The following is a 21,400-nucleotide window of genomic DNA, read 5'->3' on the forward strand; positions in this document are numbered from 1 at the left end:
GAGATGTTAGTTAAGGATGCAGAGCGTATAGAGTAAAGGTGAGTACATGGTTTTACAGTGGATTGGTCATGATTGAATAGAATGGGGACTAACCGATCTCCCAGTTCTCTTGTTCCATCATAATATTAATGTTGCTTTTTCAGGGAATGGCTGTTGGAAATGGATTATCGAGCTGGGAGTATAATGACAACTCTTTGGTTTACTTTGCTTTCTACCATGGGCTTTTGAGATCCACGTAAGTAGGAACAACTGATTTTGAGCCTTGAGCTATGCTCTGTGTGGGAGGGTTTTGCTGCTGTTGAGTGTTCAGGGCACCAGGGGGAGCAGGTTTACCAAATGTCCTGCAGCTTTTGAAACGCAGGTCTTGTTTAAATGTTGCCTTCTATTGGTTTGGGCCATTGTGTATTGGGATTAATAGGTTGGAGGCTTTAAGAGCTGAGAGCCTGCTTCATGAGGCTGAAGCTGATAAGAACAGGGTTAAATCTAATTGAGGATAGAAACCGAGGAGAAATTCAGGCTTACAGCATCTGTAGAGAGAAAGAACATCGAATGGTACAGTATAGGCCCTTCGACCCTCAATGTTGTGTCAACTTTTATCCTAATCAAGGATCAAACTGACCTTATTATTCAAGTGCCTATCCACGAGTCACTTAAATGTCCCTAATGTATCTAATTCTACTACCACTGCTGTCAGTGCATTCCATGCATCCACCACACTCTGTGTAAAAAATAAACCTACCACTGACATTTCCACTTAACCTTCCTTCAATCACCTCCAAAATTATGACCCCTCGTGCTGACCATTTCCACCCTGAGAAAAAGTCTCTGGCTATCCATTCTGTCTCTGCCTCTCATCATCTTGTATACCTCTATCAAGTCACCACTCATCCTCCTTTGCTCGAATGAGAAAAGCCCTAGCTCCCTCCACCTCCACCTCCAGGCAGCATCCTGGTAAATTTCTACATCGCCTCTAAAGTTTCTACATCCTCCTGATAATGAGGTGACCAGAACTGAACACAATATTCCAAGTGTGGTCTAACCACGGCTTTACAGAGCTGTAATATACTCTTGCAGCTCTTAAACTCAATCTCCCTGCTCATGAAAGCCAACGCACCATAATGCATTTTTAACAATCTTGGGTTGCCACCAACTTGGGTGGCAACTTTTGAGCGAACGTGGATCCCAAGATCCCTCTGTTCCTCCACACTGCCAAGAATCCTGCCTTTAACCCTGTAATCTGCATTCAAATCTGACCTTCCAAATGAATCACTTCACACTTTTCCAGGTTGAACTCCACCTGCCACTTCTCAGCCCAGCGCTGCTTCCTGTCGATGTCCTGTTGCAACCTACAACAGCCCTCCACACTATCCACTTCCTCCTATCTTTGTGTCATCGGCAAACTTACTAACTCACCTTTCTACTTCCTCATCCAAATAATTTATAAAAATCACAAAGAGCAGCAGTCCCAGAACCAAGCTCCAGGCTGAATGCTTTTCATGTACCTTCTGTCTTCTATGGGTCAGCCAATTCTGCATCCAGAATGCCGGGATACCCTGTATCCCATACCTTACTTTCTGAATGAGCCTACAACAGGGAACCTTATCAAATACCTTGCTAAAATCCATAAACTCCATATTCACTTCTCTACCTTTTAATCAGTGTGTTTTGTCACATCTTCAAAGAAGTCAATAAGGCTTGTGAGGCACTACTTGCCCCCTCAAATCATAAATCCTGTCTCTCAGAATCCTCTCCAATAATTTGACCATCACCGATGTAAGAAACAATTACGTTTCAGAGCTGACCCTTCATGGAGCTAAGGAAACTGGGAACTTGTGGCACTCCATTATCAACACTCCAAGCCTAACATTGTCACTAACATATGCTGCAATTTGATGTTTGCAGTTATTTCATAGAATCATCATAAAATCCCTCAGGTCATTCAGCCCATTGAGTGCACACCAACCCTCCAAAGAGCAACCCACCCAGTGTTACAACAAGGGGTAAACCCCTCTGCCATTTTAAACCCAGCACACACAAGCTCACCTCCCGCTGGAATCTGTTAAATTTTTGAGACGCAAAGAACTATCCCAGATCTCACTATTTAAAGTAAAAAGTTACAATTTTATTCTTTAAGTCCAAAAGAGAACATTTAAAACAACAACTATTTACAACTCCTTTCTCTTAAACCTATCGTTTATCTCCCATTCTACAATACTAGTCCAATTTTTTTTTAAATAAAAAACCCCAATTCGGGTTTACAAAAAAAATTATCACGTTTTCAAAACCAGCCAGCTTTGTCGATTCTCCTCGGTCGTTTTCTTTTCGGTCCTCTGCTGCACATCTTTTCTTATGGACAGCTATCTCCCTGAGAGCTAGTTGGCTAGGAGTCTGTACTTAGTGAAATTCGCAGTTCTCCCGCAACTGTTCAAAGTGTCCAATTTTATATCCCAAAACGTCGGATCATTTCGTTAGTTTGATGTCCTCCCAAACAGTAAAATTCAAATTTGATTGGAGTTTGGTATCTGGGGCATAATTTAAAGTGGCCAGATTTGAATTTGTTTTTGTTTTATGGCAACATAACTCCAGCTGTTTGTTTCAACCAAATGTTACATTGTTAAATTGGTCAGTACACTGTGTGTTTTCGATCAGTCCTTGGTAGTTTCGCTCTCGCTCTCAAAGGTACAGTACACACCTACACCTTCATAACACCAGACCCACACTGTTCCCCCATAACCCTGCATTTACCATGGCTAATCCACCTAGCCTAAACATCCCTGGACCCTATAGGCAATTTCCCATGGCCAATCTACCTAACCTGCACATCTGTGGACTCTGGGAGGGATCCCAAGCAGACACGGAGAATGTGCAAACTCCATACAGACAGTCACCCAAGGCTGAAACTGAAACCGAGTGTCTGGTGCTGTGAGGCAGCAGTGGTAATCACTGAGCCACCATGCTGCATTTAATCTTGGAGGTGGAAGGTCAACTCTGCTTCCTCCTGCCTCTCCCCACCCATATCTTCTCCCTTCCCCCCCCCCCCCCACCCCCCCCCACCACCAAGACTTCAATCAAGCCATCCTTCCCAAGATCCACAGGCAAACCTTTGCTGGCAGCTCCTTCCTGCAGCTTGCTGCCCCCTCTCACAACTGGCTTCCTCCAGTCTAGAAGATCTTTCTCCCTCCGTTCAGCCTCGTGAAAGCACCCCACCATCTCCATCTCCCTCACAACACTGTCACCACAGACCCTCGCTTCTGTCCAGTAATTCTTTTTCCTTGTGGCTAGGGGTCAGGAGATGAGAGTTGGATTGAAATGAGGAAATATAGCTGAAATGAGGTGGTGAACCTGTGGAATTCTGTCCCACAGAAGGCTATGAAGGCCAAGTCAGTGAATATATTAAATAATTAAAAAAGCAGAATTCTAAAAGCTGAAGGGATGCAGGGAGAGACTAGGTGTATGATATTGAGATAGAGAATCAGGCATGGTCAAGGTGAATGGCAGGCTGGAGTCAATCGGCCAAATGGCCTACCTTCTATGCTACTTTGCTTCCACATCTTTTCAGGAAGACTTATGACCACCTAAGCGGAAAAGAGACTCTCCTAATCTATGGTTTTAAATGGATGACCCTTTATTTTTAAAGTTACCCTCAGTTCCAGACTTTCCCTTGAGCAATCATGCTCTCCACATTCTCCTGGTCAGGGCCACTGGGGATCTTCAACCAGTTCTCTTCTCCCTCCTCTTTCCCTCCCCCTCCCCCCCCCCCCCCCCCGCCTCCCGGCCTCTCCACCCCCCCCCCCCCCCACCCCAACCTTCTAACCTTCTAAATTCCAACTCCCTTCATAAGCTAACCTGCCCATTCCTATATGTTAATCTAATAAGCCACTTTTAACCTGCCTCCAATGCATTCACATCCTTCCTGAGACCAAGAGTGTAGGCAGTGCTCAGATATTGACTCACCAATGTCCCGTGAAACTGAAGTATTACCTCGATACTTTTGTATTTACAGAGAAGCCTCAATTATCCGAGCAAGATAGGCAGACAGTATTTCGTTTGGATAATTGATTATTCAGATAATCGATTTGACCTTAAACAAGGGAAGCCAAACTGATCTAATGCTGTATCTACCAGAGAATTTGTTTCAATCTCTAATTTTGAGTCTGCTGTTTAAACAAACTAATCTTTGCATTCTGCAAATTGTAAGTTAAATTGCGAAGGACTAAACCTTTACCATTGCATAAATGTATGAAATCCCCGAATTAAACAAGGTCCTGAATAACTACTACAATCACGAGCTGTTCAGTTTCTGCTGAACTCAGTGTTGTGATAGAGAGACAGCAGCACCGCCTCACATGTGTTTACTTTCTTTGCCTTTTTTTTCATGAACGTCCCAGTAAAGTGATGGGAATGAAGCCCTTTTGCAAAGAGCTGTGTAACTAACCTTACGTTTTTAAAAAAAAGCCCAGTTGCTGTTGCTTGAGGTGCTTGTTTCTTTGTTTTTGCCAGTGTTTTACATATTCCTCAGTACAGGTAAATCAAATTCACTTGCCTCTTTGAAACATCTTTATTGGACCTTGAGATCATGTTCGGATTTTCCAAAATTTAAATAACTGCAGTTCTGCTGTAATTCTCTTGCAATAACTGATTAGTCTATTTGCTTTCCTGTTTACTTGCTGTCCCTGCATACTATTGCAATTCATTCACAAGGAGACAGTATTTTAAATGTCAGGAATAGAATATCTCTTTAAACGCCTACCAGCTTTTTTTTCCCTAATGAGAGGTAAATACTGAATTTTGGAGGGTGACAGAAGTTGGAAAATGTATAAGCAAAGGAGCATCTTCCCCAACCCCCCCAAACTCTGTTCAATGCCACTATCAACTACTCCTTCAGTAGAGACCTTGTAAAAGCCAGGTGATGGAAAACTTGGAACAGTGGATTTCACTTCAATGTTCTCCCTCCTCCCCTACTACACCCACTGCATCTGTGACTAAATGTTTAGACTTTGTTCTTCGTGTGTTTCTTTTTCCAGATTGTGGGCTGATCTCCAGAAATTCTGCTGTTCTGAGGGAAAATGCAACTTCCATGACAATAAAGATAAGGACTGTCAGTTGAGGGTGAGTAGTGTTTCATATGCTCATTCAGTCCTAATGGGTAACTTCAGCATCTGTGCTTCCTTCTGCTCCTTGCGTTTCAGAGAATCATACACCACAAACAGCAGGAAGGAATGGAATTCATTCATACCGTCAAGATTTTTCCAGTGATCAGTAAGATTATGGCTGTTTTTCACATTAGCTTCATCTTGTCATGTCCCCCCCCCCCCCCCCCCCCCCCCTTACAGCTGAAAAACAAACTTATCAATCTGAGTGTTGAACACATGCAATGACTGAACAACCAGCCTTCTTTGATATGGGGTCCCAAGCATCCACACCTCCCTGAACAAATTTTTCCTCTTTAAACAGTTTACCTTTTAGCATTGTCTAAGCAGGACCTCTAGTTCCTGATGCTTCAGACGGGAAAGGCACTGGGCAGCCACCCTGTCAGAATTTTGCCCACTTCAATCAAAACATTTCATTTTTCTTAAATCCAGGCATTTTTTTTTGGTCACTAGGATGTGGTTGGTCAGATTAATTACCCACCAACAGCTGCCCTTGAGAATGTGAATGATGAGCTGTCATCTTGAACTGCTGAAATCCATATGCTGTAGGTAGACCTGCAATGCCCTTGGGGAGAGAATTCTAGGATATTGACTCAGTGACGGTGAAAGAATAGTGATAAATTCCCAAATAGGACAGTGAGTGGATTAGATTACTTAGTGTGGAAACAGGCCCTTCGGCCCAACAAGTCCACAACGACCTGCCGAAGCGCAGCCCACCCATACCCCTACATTTAACCCTTCACCTAACACTACGGGCAATTTAGTATGGCCAATTCACCTAACCTGCACATCTTTTGACTGGGAGGAAACCAGAGCACTCGGAGGAAACCCATGCAGACACGGGGAGTGTGTGCAAACTCCACACAGTCACCTGAGGCTGGAATTGAACCCAGGTCTCTGGTGCTGTGAGGCATTAGAAATAAGATGGATGAGCTTGAGGCTCTTTTGGAAATTGATTGATAGATACGATATTGCGGGGATAACTGAGACATGGCTTCAAGTGGACAGGGCCTGGGAAGTGAATATTCAAGGCTACACGTGCTATCGTAAGGACAGATTGACGGGCAGAGGGGGTAGGGTGGCCATGTTGGTAAGGGATGATATTCAGTCCCTTGCGGCGGAGGGGGGCCAAAATCAGGGGATGTAGAGTCAGTGTGGATAGAGCTGCGAAATTCTAAGGGTAAAAAGACCCTCTTGGGAGTTATCTACACGCCCCCAAACAATTGTCTGGATGTCGGATATCGGATATAAGTTGAATCAGGAGCTGAAATTGGCCTGTCACAAAGATGTTACTACAGTTATGGGGCATTTCAACAGGCAGGTAGACTGGGAGAATCAGAATGGTATTGGACCTCAACAAAGAGACTTTGTGGAGTGCCTCCGAGATGGATTCTTAGAACAGCTGGTGCTGGAGCCTACCAGGGAGAAGGCAATTCTGGATCTGGTATTGTGCAACAAACCAGAATTGATCAGGGACCTCGAAGTGAAGGAGCCATTGGGAAGTAGTGACCATAATACAATAAGCTTCAATCTGCAATTTGAGGCGGAGAGGGTACAATCGGAAGTGACAATATTTCAGTTGAATAAAGGGAGCTATGAGGAGGGAGCTGGCCAAAGTTCAATGGTGCAATGCCTTAGCAGGGATGACAGTGGAGGAACAATGCAAATATTTCTGTTTATAATGCAGAAATTGCAGGATCAGTTCATTCCAAAAAGGAAGAAAGATCCTAGGAGGAGGCATGGGCGGCTGTGGCTGACGACTGAAGTTAAGAAACATATAAAGTTAAAAGAGAAAAAGTATAACATAGCAAAGATAAGTGGGAAAACGGCGGACTGGGAAGCTTTTAAAGAACAACAGAGGATTAATAAGAAGGAAATACGCAGAGAAAAAATGAGGTATGAAGGTAAACTGGCCAAAAATATAAAGGAGGATAGTAAAAACTTTTTTAGATATGTGAAAGGCAAAAAAATGGTTAAGACTAAAATTGGGCCCTTGAAGACACAAACAGGGGAATATATTACGGGGAACAAAGAAATGGCAGAAGAATTGAATTGGTACTTCAGATCTGTGTTCACTGGGGAAGACGCAAGCAATCTCTGAGGTAACAGTGGCTGAAGGACCTGAACTTAAGGGAATTTATATTTGCCAGGAATTGGTGTTGGAGAGACTGTTAGGTCTGAAGGTTGATAAGTCCCCGGGGCCTGATGGTCTATATCCCAGGGTACTGAAGGAGGTGGCTTGAGAAATCATGGATGCGTTGTGATTATTTTCCAATGTTCAATAGATTCGGGATCAGTTCCTGCAGATTGGAGGGTGGCTAATGTTGTGCCACTTTTTAAGAAAGGTGAGAGAGAGAAAGCAGGAAATTATAGACCAGTTAGTCTGACCTCAGTGGTGGGAAAGATGCTGGAGTCTATTATAAAGGATGAAATTATGACACATCTGGATAGTAGTAACAGGATAGGACAGAGTCAGCATGGATTTATGAAGGGGAAATCATGCTTGACTAATCTTCTGGAATTTTTTGAGGATGTAACTCTGAAGATGGACGAGGGAGATATTAGTAGATGTAGTGTACCTGGACTTTCAGAAAGCTTTTGATAAAGTCCCACATAGGAGGTTAGTGAGCAAAATTAGGGCGCATGGTATTGGGGGCAAAGTACTAACTTGGATTGAAAGCTGGTTGGCTGACAGGAAACAGTAGTGATAAATGGCTCCATTTCGGAATGCAGGCAGTGATCAGTGGGGTACCGCAGAGATCAGTGCTGGGACTGCAGCTTTTTACAATATATAGTAATGATAGAGAAGATGGTATTAGTAATAACATTAGCAAATTTGCTGATGATATTAAGCTGGGTGGCAGGGTGAAGTGTGAGGAGGATAAAGGAGATTACAGGGTGATCTGGACAGGTTAGGTGAGTGGGCAGATGCAGTTTAATGTGGATATATGTATGGTTATCCACTTTGGCAAGAACAGGAAGGCAGATTACTACCTCAATGGAATTGATTTAGGTAAAGGGGCAGTACAAAGAGATCTGGGTGTTCTTGTACACCAGTCAATGAAGGCAAGCATGCAGGTACAGCAGGTAGTGAAGAAGGCTAACAGCATGCTGGCCTTCATAACAAGAGGAGTATAGAAGCAAAGAGATTCTTCAGCTGTACAGGGCCCTGGTGAGACCACACCTGGAGTATTGTGTGCAGTTCTGGTCTCCAAATTTGAGGAAAGACATTCTGGCTATTGAGGGAGTGCAGCGTAGGTTCTCGAGGTCAATTCCTGGAATGGCAGGACTACCTTATGCTGAAAGACTGGAGCGACTGGGCTTGTATACCCTAGAGTTTAGAAGACTGAGGAGGGATCTGATTGAGACATATAAGATTATTAAAGGGTTGCACACTCTGGAGGCAGGAAACATGTTTCCGCTGATGGGCGAGTGCCGAACCAGAGGACACAGCTTATAGATACGGGGTAGACCATTTAGGACAGAGATGAGGAGAGACTTCTTCACCCAGAGAGTGGTGGCTGTGTGGAATGCCCCCGAGGGAAGTGGAGGCCCAGTCTCTGGATTCATTTAAGAAAGAGTTGGATAGAGCTCTCAAAGATAGTGGAATCAAGGGTTATGGAGATAAGACAGGAACAGGATACTGATTAAGGATGATCAGCCATGATTATATTGAATGGTGGTGCAGGCTTGAAGGGCAGAATGGCCTACTCCTGCACCGATTGTCTATTGTGCCACTGTGCCGCCCACTTGGCTTGGAGAAGAACATTCAGATGTTTTCCCATATTGCTTCTGCACTTGTTCTTCTAGATGGAAGTGATTGTGTGTTTGGAAGGTGCTGTCTGAGGAGTCTTGGTGAATTTTAGCAGTGCATCTTGTAAATGGCACACACTGCTGCTACCTAGCATCTGTGGCAGAAGGAGTGAACGTGGTGCCACTGAAGCAGGCTGTTTTGTCCTGGATGGTGTCAAGCTTCTTGAGTGATGTTGGAGCTGCACACATCCAGGCAATTGGGGAGTATTCCATCACACTCCTGATTTGTGCCTTGTGGATGGGGGATAGACTCTGGGGAGTCAGGAGGTGAGTTACTTGCTGTGATATTCCTGACCTCTGACTTGCTCTGGTAGCCACCGTGTTCAGTGGCAAGTACAGTACGTTGCTGATAAGGTTGGTTGAAGCAGATGTTTCCTTATGACACCATTTCTTCCCACCCATCCTCCACCAAAAGAACACCCAGGAAACAATGTAATACTACTTGATTGGTCCTACCAAAGTGGGAAAGTGTCACATTTTCACAGATCTGTCCAATTCCTTAATCAATCTATTTCTCTTCTCAGCCTCTTTACTCCTTGCTCACAAGTTACATTATTTATTCTTTCATGGGATGTGGGCATCATTGACAAAGCTGACATTTGTTGGCTGTCCCTACTTACCCTTGAACTGAGTTGACATTTCGGAGGGTAGCTGAGTCAATCACATTCCTGAGAGTCTGGAGTCTCACAGGCTGGAGTGGGTTCGGACAACTGACTTCATTCATCAGTGAACCAGATGGGTTTTTATGATGATCACTGATGGTTTCATGATCAGTTACTGATACTAGCTTTCAATTCCAGATGTATTACTAATTTGAATTTAATTTCCACCATTTGCTTGGGTTGAATTTGACTACGTATCCTCAGAATGCACCTGGATTCTTGGATTACTAGTCCGGTGGCATTACCACTATATCACCACCTTGCCTTTAGCTTTGTATTATCAGTAATCTCAGATCATTGTACATTTGCTCTTCCCATCCATAACATTATTGTAGATTGTAAATAGCAGAGACTGAAGGATTGATCCTTGTGGCACCCCACTGTTTACAAGTGTAAACACTATAAAAACCTATTTATTTCTCCTATATTCAATTGACAATCCATTCTAATATCCCCAATTCCAGGCGTTGTAACTTTGAGCTGCCGTCTCTTGTATGGCATGTTACGATCATGAGGCTAGAAGCCATTCAGCTTGTTGGGTGTACTCTGACATTCAGTGACATCGTGGCTGATCTGATCACCCTCCATTCCATTTTCCTACGTTATCCCCATAAAACTCTTCCCTTACCAATTCAAAATGTGTCTGTCTCTGCCTTGGATATACTTAATGACCCAACCTCAACACCCTCCTGCAGTAAAGAATTCCACAGAATTCATGCTATCTAAGAGAAGAAATTTGTCATCTGCCTTAAATGTATGACCTAAGGTGATCCTGGACTTGCCCACAAGAGGAAACTATCTTTTTGCATCTACCCTGTAAAGTCCTTGAAGGATCTTGTATGTTCCGATAAGATCGCCTATCATTCTTCTCCATTCCAAACAGCACAGCCCAACCTACTCGATCTCTGTTCAGAAGACAGTCTTTCCACACCTGGGTTTAGTCTAGTGAGCCTTCTCTGGACCGCCTCCAGTGCCAGCTTATCTCTCTCTTTCCTTGGATAAGGGATGCAGAACTGTTTGCAGTATTCCAGTCATCCCTGGTCCACCTCAGTAAATCTCTTCTGTACCTTCTCAGTGGTGCCCAGAATTGAACACACGACAACCTGCCGAAGTCTAACGGGTGGTTTATAAAAGTTTAACTTGCGTTTGCACTCTCTCTCTTTTTTTTTTTCCTTTCCAATAATATTGCTTCTGTGAAAGTTTTAATGCTCTCATGGTGGACTGCAGCTGTGATTGTACCAATCCTGTGGTGGTCCAGTTGCTGGAGATTCAGGTATTTTGAAGGGTAAACTATACAGAAATGAATATTGGAATACAGTTGTCTTACTGGCATGGGATAGTTTTTTTTGGTTGTGAACTGCAATGCAGTAATTTGTTTCTTTTTCAGGTTAAAGAAGTGTCACACATCGTGTGGTCCTCTGGTCTGAATGTGTACAATTTGTATGCTGATTGTATTGGAGGTGTGCCTGGTGAGATTCGGTAAGTTACCGAGGGGGGGAGGAGACACTGCAGGGTGCTGCCATCTGAAAGATTTGATGATGGCTGATGGTTGCGATGGGAGAGGGAAGGTGACTTTAACAGAACCCTCGATCAGGTTGCAGATAAGATCAGAGAATGTTTGACTCATGCCTTCATCAGCCTCCAAACCCACACCCTGTGGGGAAGACACTTTTTTTCTCCTTGACCTTCCTGCCTTCAAAACCTTGACACTTTATTGGAACTGAAAGAGACATTGACAGAGGCTGTCAACCCAGATGAGTGTTTGCAGTGTTTTGTATTGGCTGCCTGTTGTAGGTGCTGCCAGGCAAATAAACAGGAGCCAGACTCTGCCTGCTGAAAGTAAATATCCTGGCATTAAGATAAACCAGGTTCAGGAGGGTGGGCAGGGCTGCAAATTGCTGAGATCGTGGATTATGTGCTTCTAATCCCTGTGAATACAGAGAGCCTGTACATTGTTGCATAGTGGACAGAACCTGCACTGCACATGTGCACTTGGTATTCAAATAGAAATCGGGGGCAAGGGGGGGTTTGGGAGGGGGGGTTGCAGTTTATCTCCTGCCTTCCCCACCACTACCACCCCCACCTGACCAACCATTTAAAACCCTTTTCCTGCTCACTGTCACATACATTTAATGTATTTTTGCACTTTCTAATTGTATTTGTAACCAACTCTAGGACTACATACAGCACCAATGCGTGTATCACCAATGTGTGTTTATGTGCATCAACTCTCACCAGCTCTTGCTGAGGGCTTTACTCTGTAACAAGGTGGCACTAGAGCAGTTTAAAGGAGAGCAAATGCCAGAAAGTGACAGGCAACATGGAATAAAAGCAAAATACTGTGGATGTTGAAATCTGAAACAAACGGCATCCTGCAGAAACTCACAGGTCATATAGTTACAAATCACATAACACCAGGTTATAATCCAACAGGTTTAATTGGAAGCACTAGCTTTTGGAGCGACGCTCCTTCATCAGGGCAGCGCTCGGAAAGCTATTGCTTCCAATTAAACCTGTTGGATTATAACCTGGTATTGTGTGATTTGTAACTTTGTACACCCCAATCCAATACTGGCATCTTCAAACCAGGTCATAGAATCATAGAGATACACAGCACAGAAACAGACCCTTTGGTCCAACCCGTCTATGCCGACCAGATATCCCAACCCAATCTAATCCCACCTGCCAGCACCCGGCCCATATCCCTCCAAACTCTTCCTGTTCATATACCCATCCAAATGCCTCTTAAATGTTGCAATTGTATCAGCCTCCACCACTTCCTCTGGCAGCTCATTCCATACACATACGACCCTCTGCGTTAAAAAGTTGCCCCTTAGGTCTCTTTTTTTATATCTTTCTCCTCTCACCCTAAACCTATGCCCTCTAGTTCTGGACTCCCCGACCCCAGAGAAGAGACTTTGTTTATTTATCCTATCCATGCCCGTCATGATTTTATAGACCTCTATAAGGTCACCCCTCAGCCTCTGATGCTCCAGGGAAAACAGCACTAGCTTATTTAACCTCTCCTGTAGCTCAAATCCTCCAACCCTGGAAACATCCTCGTAAGTCTTTCTCTAAACCTTTTCAAGTTTCACAACATCTTTCCAATAGGAAGGAGACCAGAATTGCATGCAATATTCCCATAGTGGCCTAACCAATGTCCTATACAGCCACAACATGACCTCCCAACTCCTGTGCTCAATACTCTGACCAATAAAGGAAAGCATACCAAACACCACTCTCACTATTCTATCTACTTGTGACTCCACTTTCAAGGAGCTATGAACCTGCACACCAAGGTCTCTCTTCAGCAACACTCCCTAGGACCTTACCATTAAATGTGGCAGAGTCTGTGGATAGAGTCACACTGGACTCAACATAAACTTGGTTTCTTTCTCCACATGAGAGTTTAGTTTCTCCAGCATTCTGTGTTTGTAATGAATATCTACTGCCTTGGTGTAAAGTGTTCAGAGACCATTAGAGGCAAACAGGGGTATATCTGAGTCAGAAAAGTATATCTGAGATTGTAGAAACCCTTAGATAATATGTCTCAGAAGATAGCTTCTGCAGAGGGGAAAAAATATCTTGCTTCGAGCTTTTAGATAAAACTTTACTTTAAATGTTGATATTCTTAGCTATTCTTGGATATTTTAAAATATTCTGAGATGCTCTTAATGTTCCTTGACGCGTTACAAATAACACAAAGATAATAGATTCTTGTAGATTTTAAATTAAACCTCTTGATAGTTCTTGTTTTTGATACAGAAATTTACTTGAAATATATTGTTAAATTTCAATTGAAATTGTAACGTTAATACATTCTCATTTGAGTTGTAACAGAGGAACTGAAACAAACCCTATTCTGAAGTGGGTAGGTCTATGTTTTGAAGCGAGAAATCCCAGACTCTTTCAAGTATCTGGGATGCTTATCCTGTCGCTAGGGCTTGTAAAATTTAAGTAGGCCTTTTGGAGGAAGGTAACATTATTGGGTGGCTTCTTGCTCTGTGGGATGATACTGTGAATCCTAAAGACCCAAGTGTTTGTGAGATGGACTGACTGGCTTGAACTCAGTGGACAGAAGTCATCGGGGAAATACTGCTGATCTGAGTTAGCTCCACACGAGGTGTAAAACCTAAAATCACTTCAAAGAGCCAAAATTTAAACCAACAAGTGATCTGTCCTTTCACAGATTTGATGAGAGTCGGAAGCAGCTGGTCATCAGTGACTTGGGAAACCTATTCCCCAAAAACGAAATGAGTCTGTGGTGGCGCAAGGTAAACTCCATACATTCTTTTACTGAAAGTGGTGGCCAGATTTTATAATTTGCCAACAACCTGCATTTATTTCATGATTTTAAGATTTCAGGCTGGAGTATAAGTGGACAATAAAATGTGAAATCAAGCCATGGGTGATCCAGAACTCTTAAAGTACATTTTAAAGAATTTCTTTGAGGAGAGTAAGTGCGACTGCTGAACTGGTGCAGCTGACAATGTTGGAGCAGAGATGTGGGGTGGTGGTTAGGAGTCCCTACTCTTTGTTTATGTTGTAATGGTGAATCTGGAGATACTTTGGTGAAATTGGTCTTGAGGGGATAGGCTCTGTTCAGACACTACTGCCTGTTAAAGGGGACTCTGGTACAGACAAGACCAGGTTCCCACTGGTTTCATTTGTCAGGGACACGAGGTTTGCCATCAGCCCCTTCATGGTATAGTTGGGAGGGATTAAACAGAAATACAGCAAGTTGAGTAAACGGGCTCTGGCTGTGGAGGGAAATGGGTGCACTAGCACTTGGCAGTTGGTGGGATGGGGGTTAGGTGTGCCACCTCTGGATGGGATGCTGATGCTGGCAGGAGGCAGCAGTTGGCATGTGCGACAGCATCACTAGTCAATTGAAGACAATCTGAGGTCACTGCAAAGTCTCCATCAGTTGAATTAAAGTATGGAGGATGGGATTGTAACTGGATCTCAGTAAAAACCTCAGGAAAGGGCAGGAGATTGGCACTGGCTATTGGAACCAATACAGGCATGATGGGCTGAATGGCCTCCTTCTACACCTCCTATGATATACATCAGTGAGATCATTCCTCATCTAAAGTGGATTTCCCTGCCCTGTCTCCATGTTCACCTTCTGCATATCTTTTCCAGAAACTGAAAGATGTACATCAGAGCCACAGAAACGTTCGGCTTGATCCCCCATGCACCAACACCACTGCCTGCTGCGACTACCTGAATGACCCAGAGGTTCGGAGGGCTCTGCATATCCCTGCCTTTGTGCAGAACTGGGAGATGTGCAGGTAACATCCAGCTTCTGAATTAAAGCCAATCTGTATGATCAATACAAAAATTGACATTCTCACTCTTATTTTTATCCTGTCCCTACTGTGTTTTGATAAGAGGTGTGTATTCATGCTTTGGGATGGGTTCCAGTTAGGTGTATCTCTCCTCTGGGGATAGCCATTTGGTTTCAAGTTACCTAAAAGTGAGTCATGTGCCACAAATATTAGACAATTTGTAGTCTGGTGTTGGAAGGAATCTAGAAGCAATTAGGAAAGGTATTAGAACATTATCATTTATCCCTGAGCTGCTTCATCAATGAGCTTCCATTCATCATAAGGTCAGAAACGGGGATGTTCATAATGTTTAGCACCATTCACGACTCCTCAGATACTGAAGCAGTCCATGGCTGACAAGTGGCAAGTGACATTTGCACCTAACAAATGCCTGGCATTGACCACTTCCAATAACAAACACTCTAACCACCACCTCTTGACATTTCAATGATGATATCATCATTGTATCCCGCATTATCAACATCCTGTGGGGCTACCATTGACTAGAAACTCAACTTGATACTCCATTTAAATACAGCGGCTAAAAGAGCAGATCAGAAGCGAGGCATATTGTAGTGAGAAACTCATCTCCTGACTCCCCAAAGCCTGTCCACCACCTACAAGGCAGAAGTTGGAAAGGTGATAGAATATTCCCTACTTGCCTGGATGAATGTAGCTCCAACAGTACTCGAGCTTTATACCATCCAGATAAAAGTAGCCTGCTTGATTGGCTTCACATCCACAAGCATCCACTCCCCCCTCTACCAACACTCAGTAGCAGCAGTGTGTATTATCTACAAGATGCACTGCAGAAATTCATCACAGATCCTTAGATAGCACTTTCCAAACTCACAACCACTTCCATCTTGAAGGACAGGACAGCAGATACATGGGAACATCACTACCTGCAAGTTCCCCTCCAAGCCACTCGCCATCCTGACTTGAAAGCATCAGTGTCACTGGGTCAAAATCCTGGAGTTTAGAAGAATAAGAGAGAACTTGATTGAAACACACAGAACCCTGAAGGCTCTTGACAAGGTAGAAGTGGGGAGTCACTGTTTAAAAATCAGGATTTATTCATTTAAAACTAACATAAGGCTAATAATTTTTCTTCAAGAATTCAGAGTCTTTGGAACAGTCTTCCTGAATGATGGATAGAATTTCTTGAATATTTTTTAAGACAGTGGTAGTTAGCTCCTTGGTAAGTAAGGACACGAAAGATTATTGAGGATATGTGGGAATGTGAAATTGTTACAATCAGATAAACCATGATCTTATTGAATGACAGAATCGGCCTGAGGGGCTGAATGGCCCACTTCTACTCTTAGTAGCTTTGATATATTTTGTACATGCACTGTCCATGTGATTTGTAACTGTGGTATAAATGGTGTTCACAATATGGCTGGGACATGGCCATGTATGTAGATGGTATCCTCTCACGTAGGATATTATATAGCGTCTTGTTTCCCCACTCTTAAAGGTCCTGCCTCCTCTGTCTTCCTTGTGAATCGACTTCATTATCCTTTTTATTTTGTTTGACTTGACACTAATTGCTGCACAATACTCCATGTATATATTATTGCAGGCTTTCCCCTTCTGGCTCGTCTGGGGTATCTGGCTTTGTGTAGTTATAGGTGCCACTTTCAGCCAAAGCCAACATCTGTCCCAGTTTTACTGTACAGTCCCATATGGGGTAACTGTTGAGCCCAGGGAAGTTAACAAGGACCATGCACTGATACCATAGTATCCATCATTCACTGGAACAGAATAGTTGCCATGATTATCGAGACGTACAGCCACTTTTCACCTTGGTGTCAGCCTTGTCCAAGGGATTTTATCAAATGTTCCTAAAACCATGAGGCGTGCAGAGTGATCCTTCATCAGTAGTTCTAGCATTTTCCGAGAACTTGCTCTACCTTCCTTGGGTGAAAGGTAGCCACTCCTTTTTGCCTTGGTGATACCAATGTTCTGTCATCAAGCTTGTCCAACAGTTGTTCAAAATGAACTGGCTACCTTACCTCCAATAATCACACCCCTCTAACCACAGCTTCACACCATGCGCACACACCACCATCTCCAGCAACCTCCCCCACCCCCCCCCCCCCCCTCCCCCGGCACACCCAACAGCCTGACTCACCTCTCCTGATGATTGACAATAATAATTGTTTGCAATCATTGTCAATCATCTGAATTCCAGTTGTCTGGAGGAGGATATATGGTGCTGATGATTTGGCACTTAGAAACAAAGGATGAAACAATTCTGCTCCTCCACCCTGTCCTGCTGTTCTCAAGTCATAGAGATGTACAGCACGGAAACAGACCCTTCGGTCCAATCCGTCCATGTCAACTAGATATCCTAACCCAATTTAGTCCCACCTGCCAGCATCTGGCCCATATTCCTCCAAATACTAGATTAGATTAGATTACTTAGTGTGGAAACAGGCCCTTCGGCTCCACACCGACCTGCCGAAGTGCAACCCAGCCAGACCCATTCACCTAACACTACGGGAAATTTAGCATGGCCAATTTACCTAACCTGCACATTGTTTGGACTGTGGGAGGAAACTGGAGCACCCAGGAGAATTTGCAAACACCACACAGTCAGTCGCCTGAGGCAGGAATTGAACCCGGGTCTCTGGCGCTGTGAGGCAGCAGTGCTAACCACTGTGCCACCATGCTGCCCCTATTCATATACCCATCCAAATGCCTTTTAAATGGTGTAATTGTACCAGCCTCCACCACTTCCTCTGGCAGCTCATCCCATACACACACCACCCTCTGCATGAAACAGTTGCTCCATAGTTCCTGGTTGATCAGGACCTAATTCAACATATCCTGCCTGTGCTCCTTGATCATAAAGATCCATCAATCTCCAAGTTAAAATGAATATTTAGTCCAGCGTTAATTGTGGTTGTGGAAGTGTTCCACCAGCCTTAGTTTGTACAAGTGTTTCTTAACTTAAGATCTGGCTCAAATCCTTAGATCATGGCCTAGACTCTCCAAAGAGCAGCAAGTGTTTTCTCTATCTCTCCCATTCTCTTATGTTCCACTTCTTTTGAATAATCTCAACCAAATTAACCTCTTAAACTGTGAATTCTAAGGGATACATTCCTACCTGTGTAATCTCTCCTCCATATTCCTCTGACATTTGGGCATCATTCTGATAAAACTGGACTGTGCTCCCCTCATCTATCTTCCTTAAGGTGTGGTGCTCCTACCGCTGTCCGTGGTTTAACCAGAATTTTATATGGCTGTAGTATAATCCCTATGCTGTTCTATCCTAGTCGTTCAGAAACTAGTCAATGCTTCATAAGTCCTTTTGTTTCCACTTGTTCAGGACAGTTCAATGATCAGTGTGTATGAACTGACAATCTCCTTGATCTTCCATTCTCTCTAATTTTTCATCATTTAGAAAGCTCCTGTTCTATCTTTTAACTCTTTGGGTTAAAAGTGGAGGACTTCGGATTGCTTGGATTGAAATCCATTTTCCTTAGTTTTGCCCACTTAATCTATTATACCTTCTCTGCTAATCCATGAGAAAACCTTCAGTGGTGATCACATTTCCTAAGTGAGCTGAACTAAACTTTGTGTAGGTTTGGTTTTGACTTTGGAAGAAGTAAAAAGCCAAGAGTACTCAATGAGTGGCAGGATGTTAGGAAACTCAGGAACAGAGGGTTCTTGGCAGGGCTGGTCCACACGTACCTGAAACTGGCAGGATAGGGCGATTTAACAAGATATATGCCACAGTTGCCATTGTCAGATTATAAGAGCAGAGAGATTATGGTGGAGCTATACAGCTGGAGTAGTGTGCGCAGTTCTGGTCACCACACTATATTGGAAGGATGTGATCTCAGTGGAGGGGGTGCAGACAAGATTGACCAGGATGTTGCCTGGGATGGAGCAGTATAGCTATGAAGAGAAGTTGGATTTCTTTGGAGCAGAGAAGGTTGAGGGGGACTTGATAGAACTATATAGGATTATGAAGGACCTGAACATGATCGATAGAAAGCAGCTGACCCCTTAGTTGAAGGATCAATAACAAGGGGGGACTAATATTAAGGTGAAAGATAGGATGTTTAGAGGGGATTGAGGGAAAAATTATTTTGCCCCAGAGGCTGGTGAGGTTGTGGAATACATTACTTTAGACAGTTAGTTGAGGTGGGAAACCTTGAACCTTTTTAAGAAGTACATAAATGAGCACTTGAAATGTCATAAAAATTCAAGACAATGGGTTGAGTGCTGGAAAGGGGGATAGTGTAAATTTAGTGACGCTGGCAGTACAAACTCAATGGGCCAAAGGGTTTCTATTGTATTGTATGATTTTATAATCCAGAGAGTATGGACACTAGTGTGACCAGTCTGACTGACCTGATCCTTGTTTGTTTGGGACAGGGTTATGACGAGCACAATACATCACAAATTCTCCTTCCCTTTTAGCCTAATCCACTGTCAGAAATCTCACGGCATGTGATGAAATTCTAGACTTGTCCCCAGCATGATCTTAACTCTCCACTGACTTTGACAACAGGTCAAATTGGACAGAATGGAAGACGGATTTTGAACCGGATCCTGTCAGTTTGCAACTGAATGTATTAAGTTCACATTTCCTGCTTTATTTCTAAATTGAATGTGAATTTAAAATATTTTCAGCAAGGGTTTGATTTTCGCTTGGATTGCCTGCTTCTTTGTGGGGTTGAGATTGGTGGGAGGGGGAGAAGAAGGCTTTTCTAACTGGAGTGGGTTCTACATTCACAGGGAAGTCCTGGGGATGCTGTGACATTGGAAGTATTGCCTTCTTTAGAACATGTGGATGATTGAATTACTTTTAACACTCACTTTGATTTTTGTTTGCTCCTGTTTAGCGCAGAAGTGAACCTGCTTTATCAACGGCTGTACAGTGATATGAAGGATCAGTACATGAAACTGCTGTCTGCCAGGGTAGTTAAACGTTCTTTCCATTCCACTGATCAATTTTAATTCAGCCATTAACTTTGAGGGATTGTGCATGTTTTAATCGTGTAGCACTGGTTTGGGACTGTGGGGAGTTAAAGCTTCATTGCATTGTTGCAACAGTGTGGGGACTAGAAGCAGCAGTTGGCCATTTGGCCCCGTTGAGACTGCTGTATCATTCCACTGGATTATGGTTGATTTCCCATGTCATTTTCCTGCACTATTCCCATATCCTATGGTAGGATTAATATTTAAAAATCCATTGATTTCTCCCTTGAATGTATGCTGAAAATGTGTTGCTGGAAAAGCACAGCAGGTCAGGCAGCTTCCAAGGAGCAGGAGAGTCGACGTTTCGGGCATGAGCCCTTCTTCAGGAATGAGGAAAGTGTGTCCAGCAGGCTAAGATAAAAGGTAGGGAGGAGGGACTTGGGGGAGGGGCATTGGAAATGCGATAGGTGGAAAGGAGGTTAAGGTGAGGGTGATAGGCCAGAGTGGGGGTTGGGGTGGGGGCGGAGAGGGCAAGAAGAAGATTGCAAGTGAGGAAGGTGGTGCTGAGTTCGAGGGTTGGGACTGCGGGGGGGGGGGGGGAAGAAGGAAACTGGTGAAATCTGCATTCATCCCTTGTGGTTGGAGGATTCCAAGGCGGAAGATGAGTTGCTCTTCCTCCAGCCGTCGTGTTGCTATGGTCTGGCAATGGTCACTTCCGCAATGGTCTTCTCCATCGCCAGACCATAGCAACACAACCCTCCACAGCCTCTGGGGCAGAGAATTCGAGATTCCTCCTCCTCCTCTCAGTCCTAAATGGCCTTCACCTTATCTTGATACTTGCCCACTCACAGCTTTGTTAGTACCACTATCCCTCTGATATCTAACCTGCAAGGCTATGCTTCATACAAGCCGAGACCATTACTGTTGGCAGCCTACAAGTTGTGGTCACCTTTCTCAGCCTAGACCAATTACTGTCTTTACAGTGGCCCTAATGGTATTATTAAAGGCTATTAATCTAGCGACCCAGATGATGTACATGGGACCTAGGTTTGAATCATAGCCTGTTTCCACACCAGGGATTCTATGTGGCCCAACAGGACCCTCTGAAGAGGAACAAACTCAGACTCATTCCCCCACCTTATTATCCTACACTTACCCTGACTCATGCAGCTAACTTACATATCCCTGAACACTCGAGCCACCAATGAATGTTCAGTTAACCTGTGTTACTTATTCTTTGGCCATGTTGACTGACTGACAAAAAAGAATGATGAGCAGACTTATGGTCACTGACCAGTGCTATTAAAGTCTCTCCCCAGTCACCTGGCAGGCAGAGTCTGAGTTTTAATATTCATCCAGAGGTTTCCCATGTACTGACAGCGCACTCCCCAATTGTAAGGGGAAAGAGATAAGAGACTTAAGGGGCCTCAGAAGTACATTCCTGCTTTTATATTCTAATTCTTTTGAAATAAATGCCAATATTATATCTGTCATCTTAACTACTGAC

At 43.7% G+C, this 21,400-nt stretch overlaps 1 protein-coding gene across 3 annotated transcripts in view; it reads left to right on the forward strand.

Moving 5' to 3' along the window:
• The window catches only part of ctsa (cathepsin A), a 49,967-nt gene that overhangs the window by 18,103 nt on the left and 10,464 nt on the right, over nt 1–21,400 (forward strand). For all 3 annotated transcript variants that reach the window (XM_060836239.1, XM_060836241.1, XM_060836238.1), the window contains exons 7-12: nt 144–235; nt 5,025–5,109; nt 11,013–11,104; nt 13,815–13,899; nt 14,771–14,919; nt 19,818–19,893. In XM_060836239.1, the coding sequence (XP_060692222.1) occupies nt 144–235; nt 5,025–5,109; nt 11,013–11,104; nt 13,815–13,899; nt 14,771–14,919; nt 19,818–19,893 (579 nt within the window). The remainder of the gene's footprint in view (nt 1–143; nt 236–5,024; nt 5,110–11,012; nt 11,105–13,814; nt 13,900–14,770; nt 14,920–19,817; nt 19,894–21,400) is intronic.

The sequence above is a fragment of the Hemiscyllium ocellatum genome, chromosome 15 (assembly GCF_020745735.1).
Source record: "Hemiscyllium ocellatum isolate sHemOce1 chromosome 15, sHemOce1.pat.X.cur, whole genome shotgun sequence".
Classification (NCBI taxonomy): Eukaryota; Metazoa; Chordata; class Chondrichthyes; order Orectolobiformes; family Hemiscylliidae; genus Hemiscyllium; species Hemiscyllium ocellatum.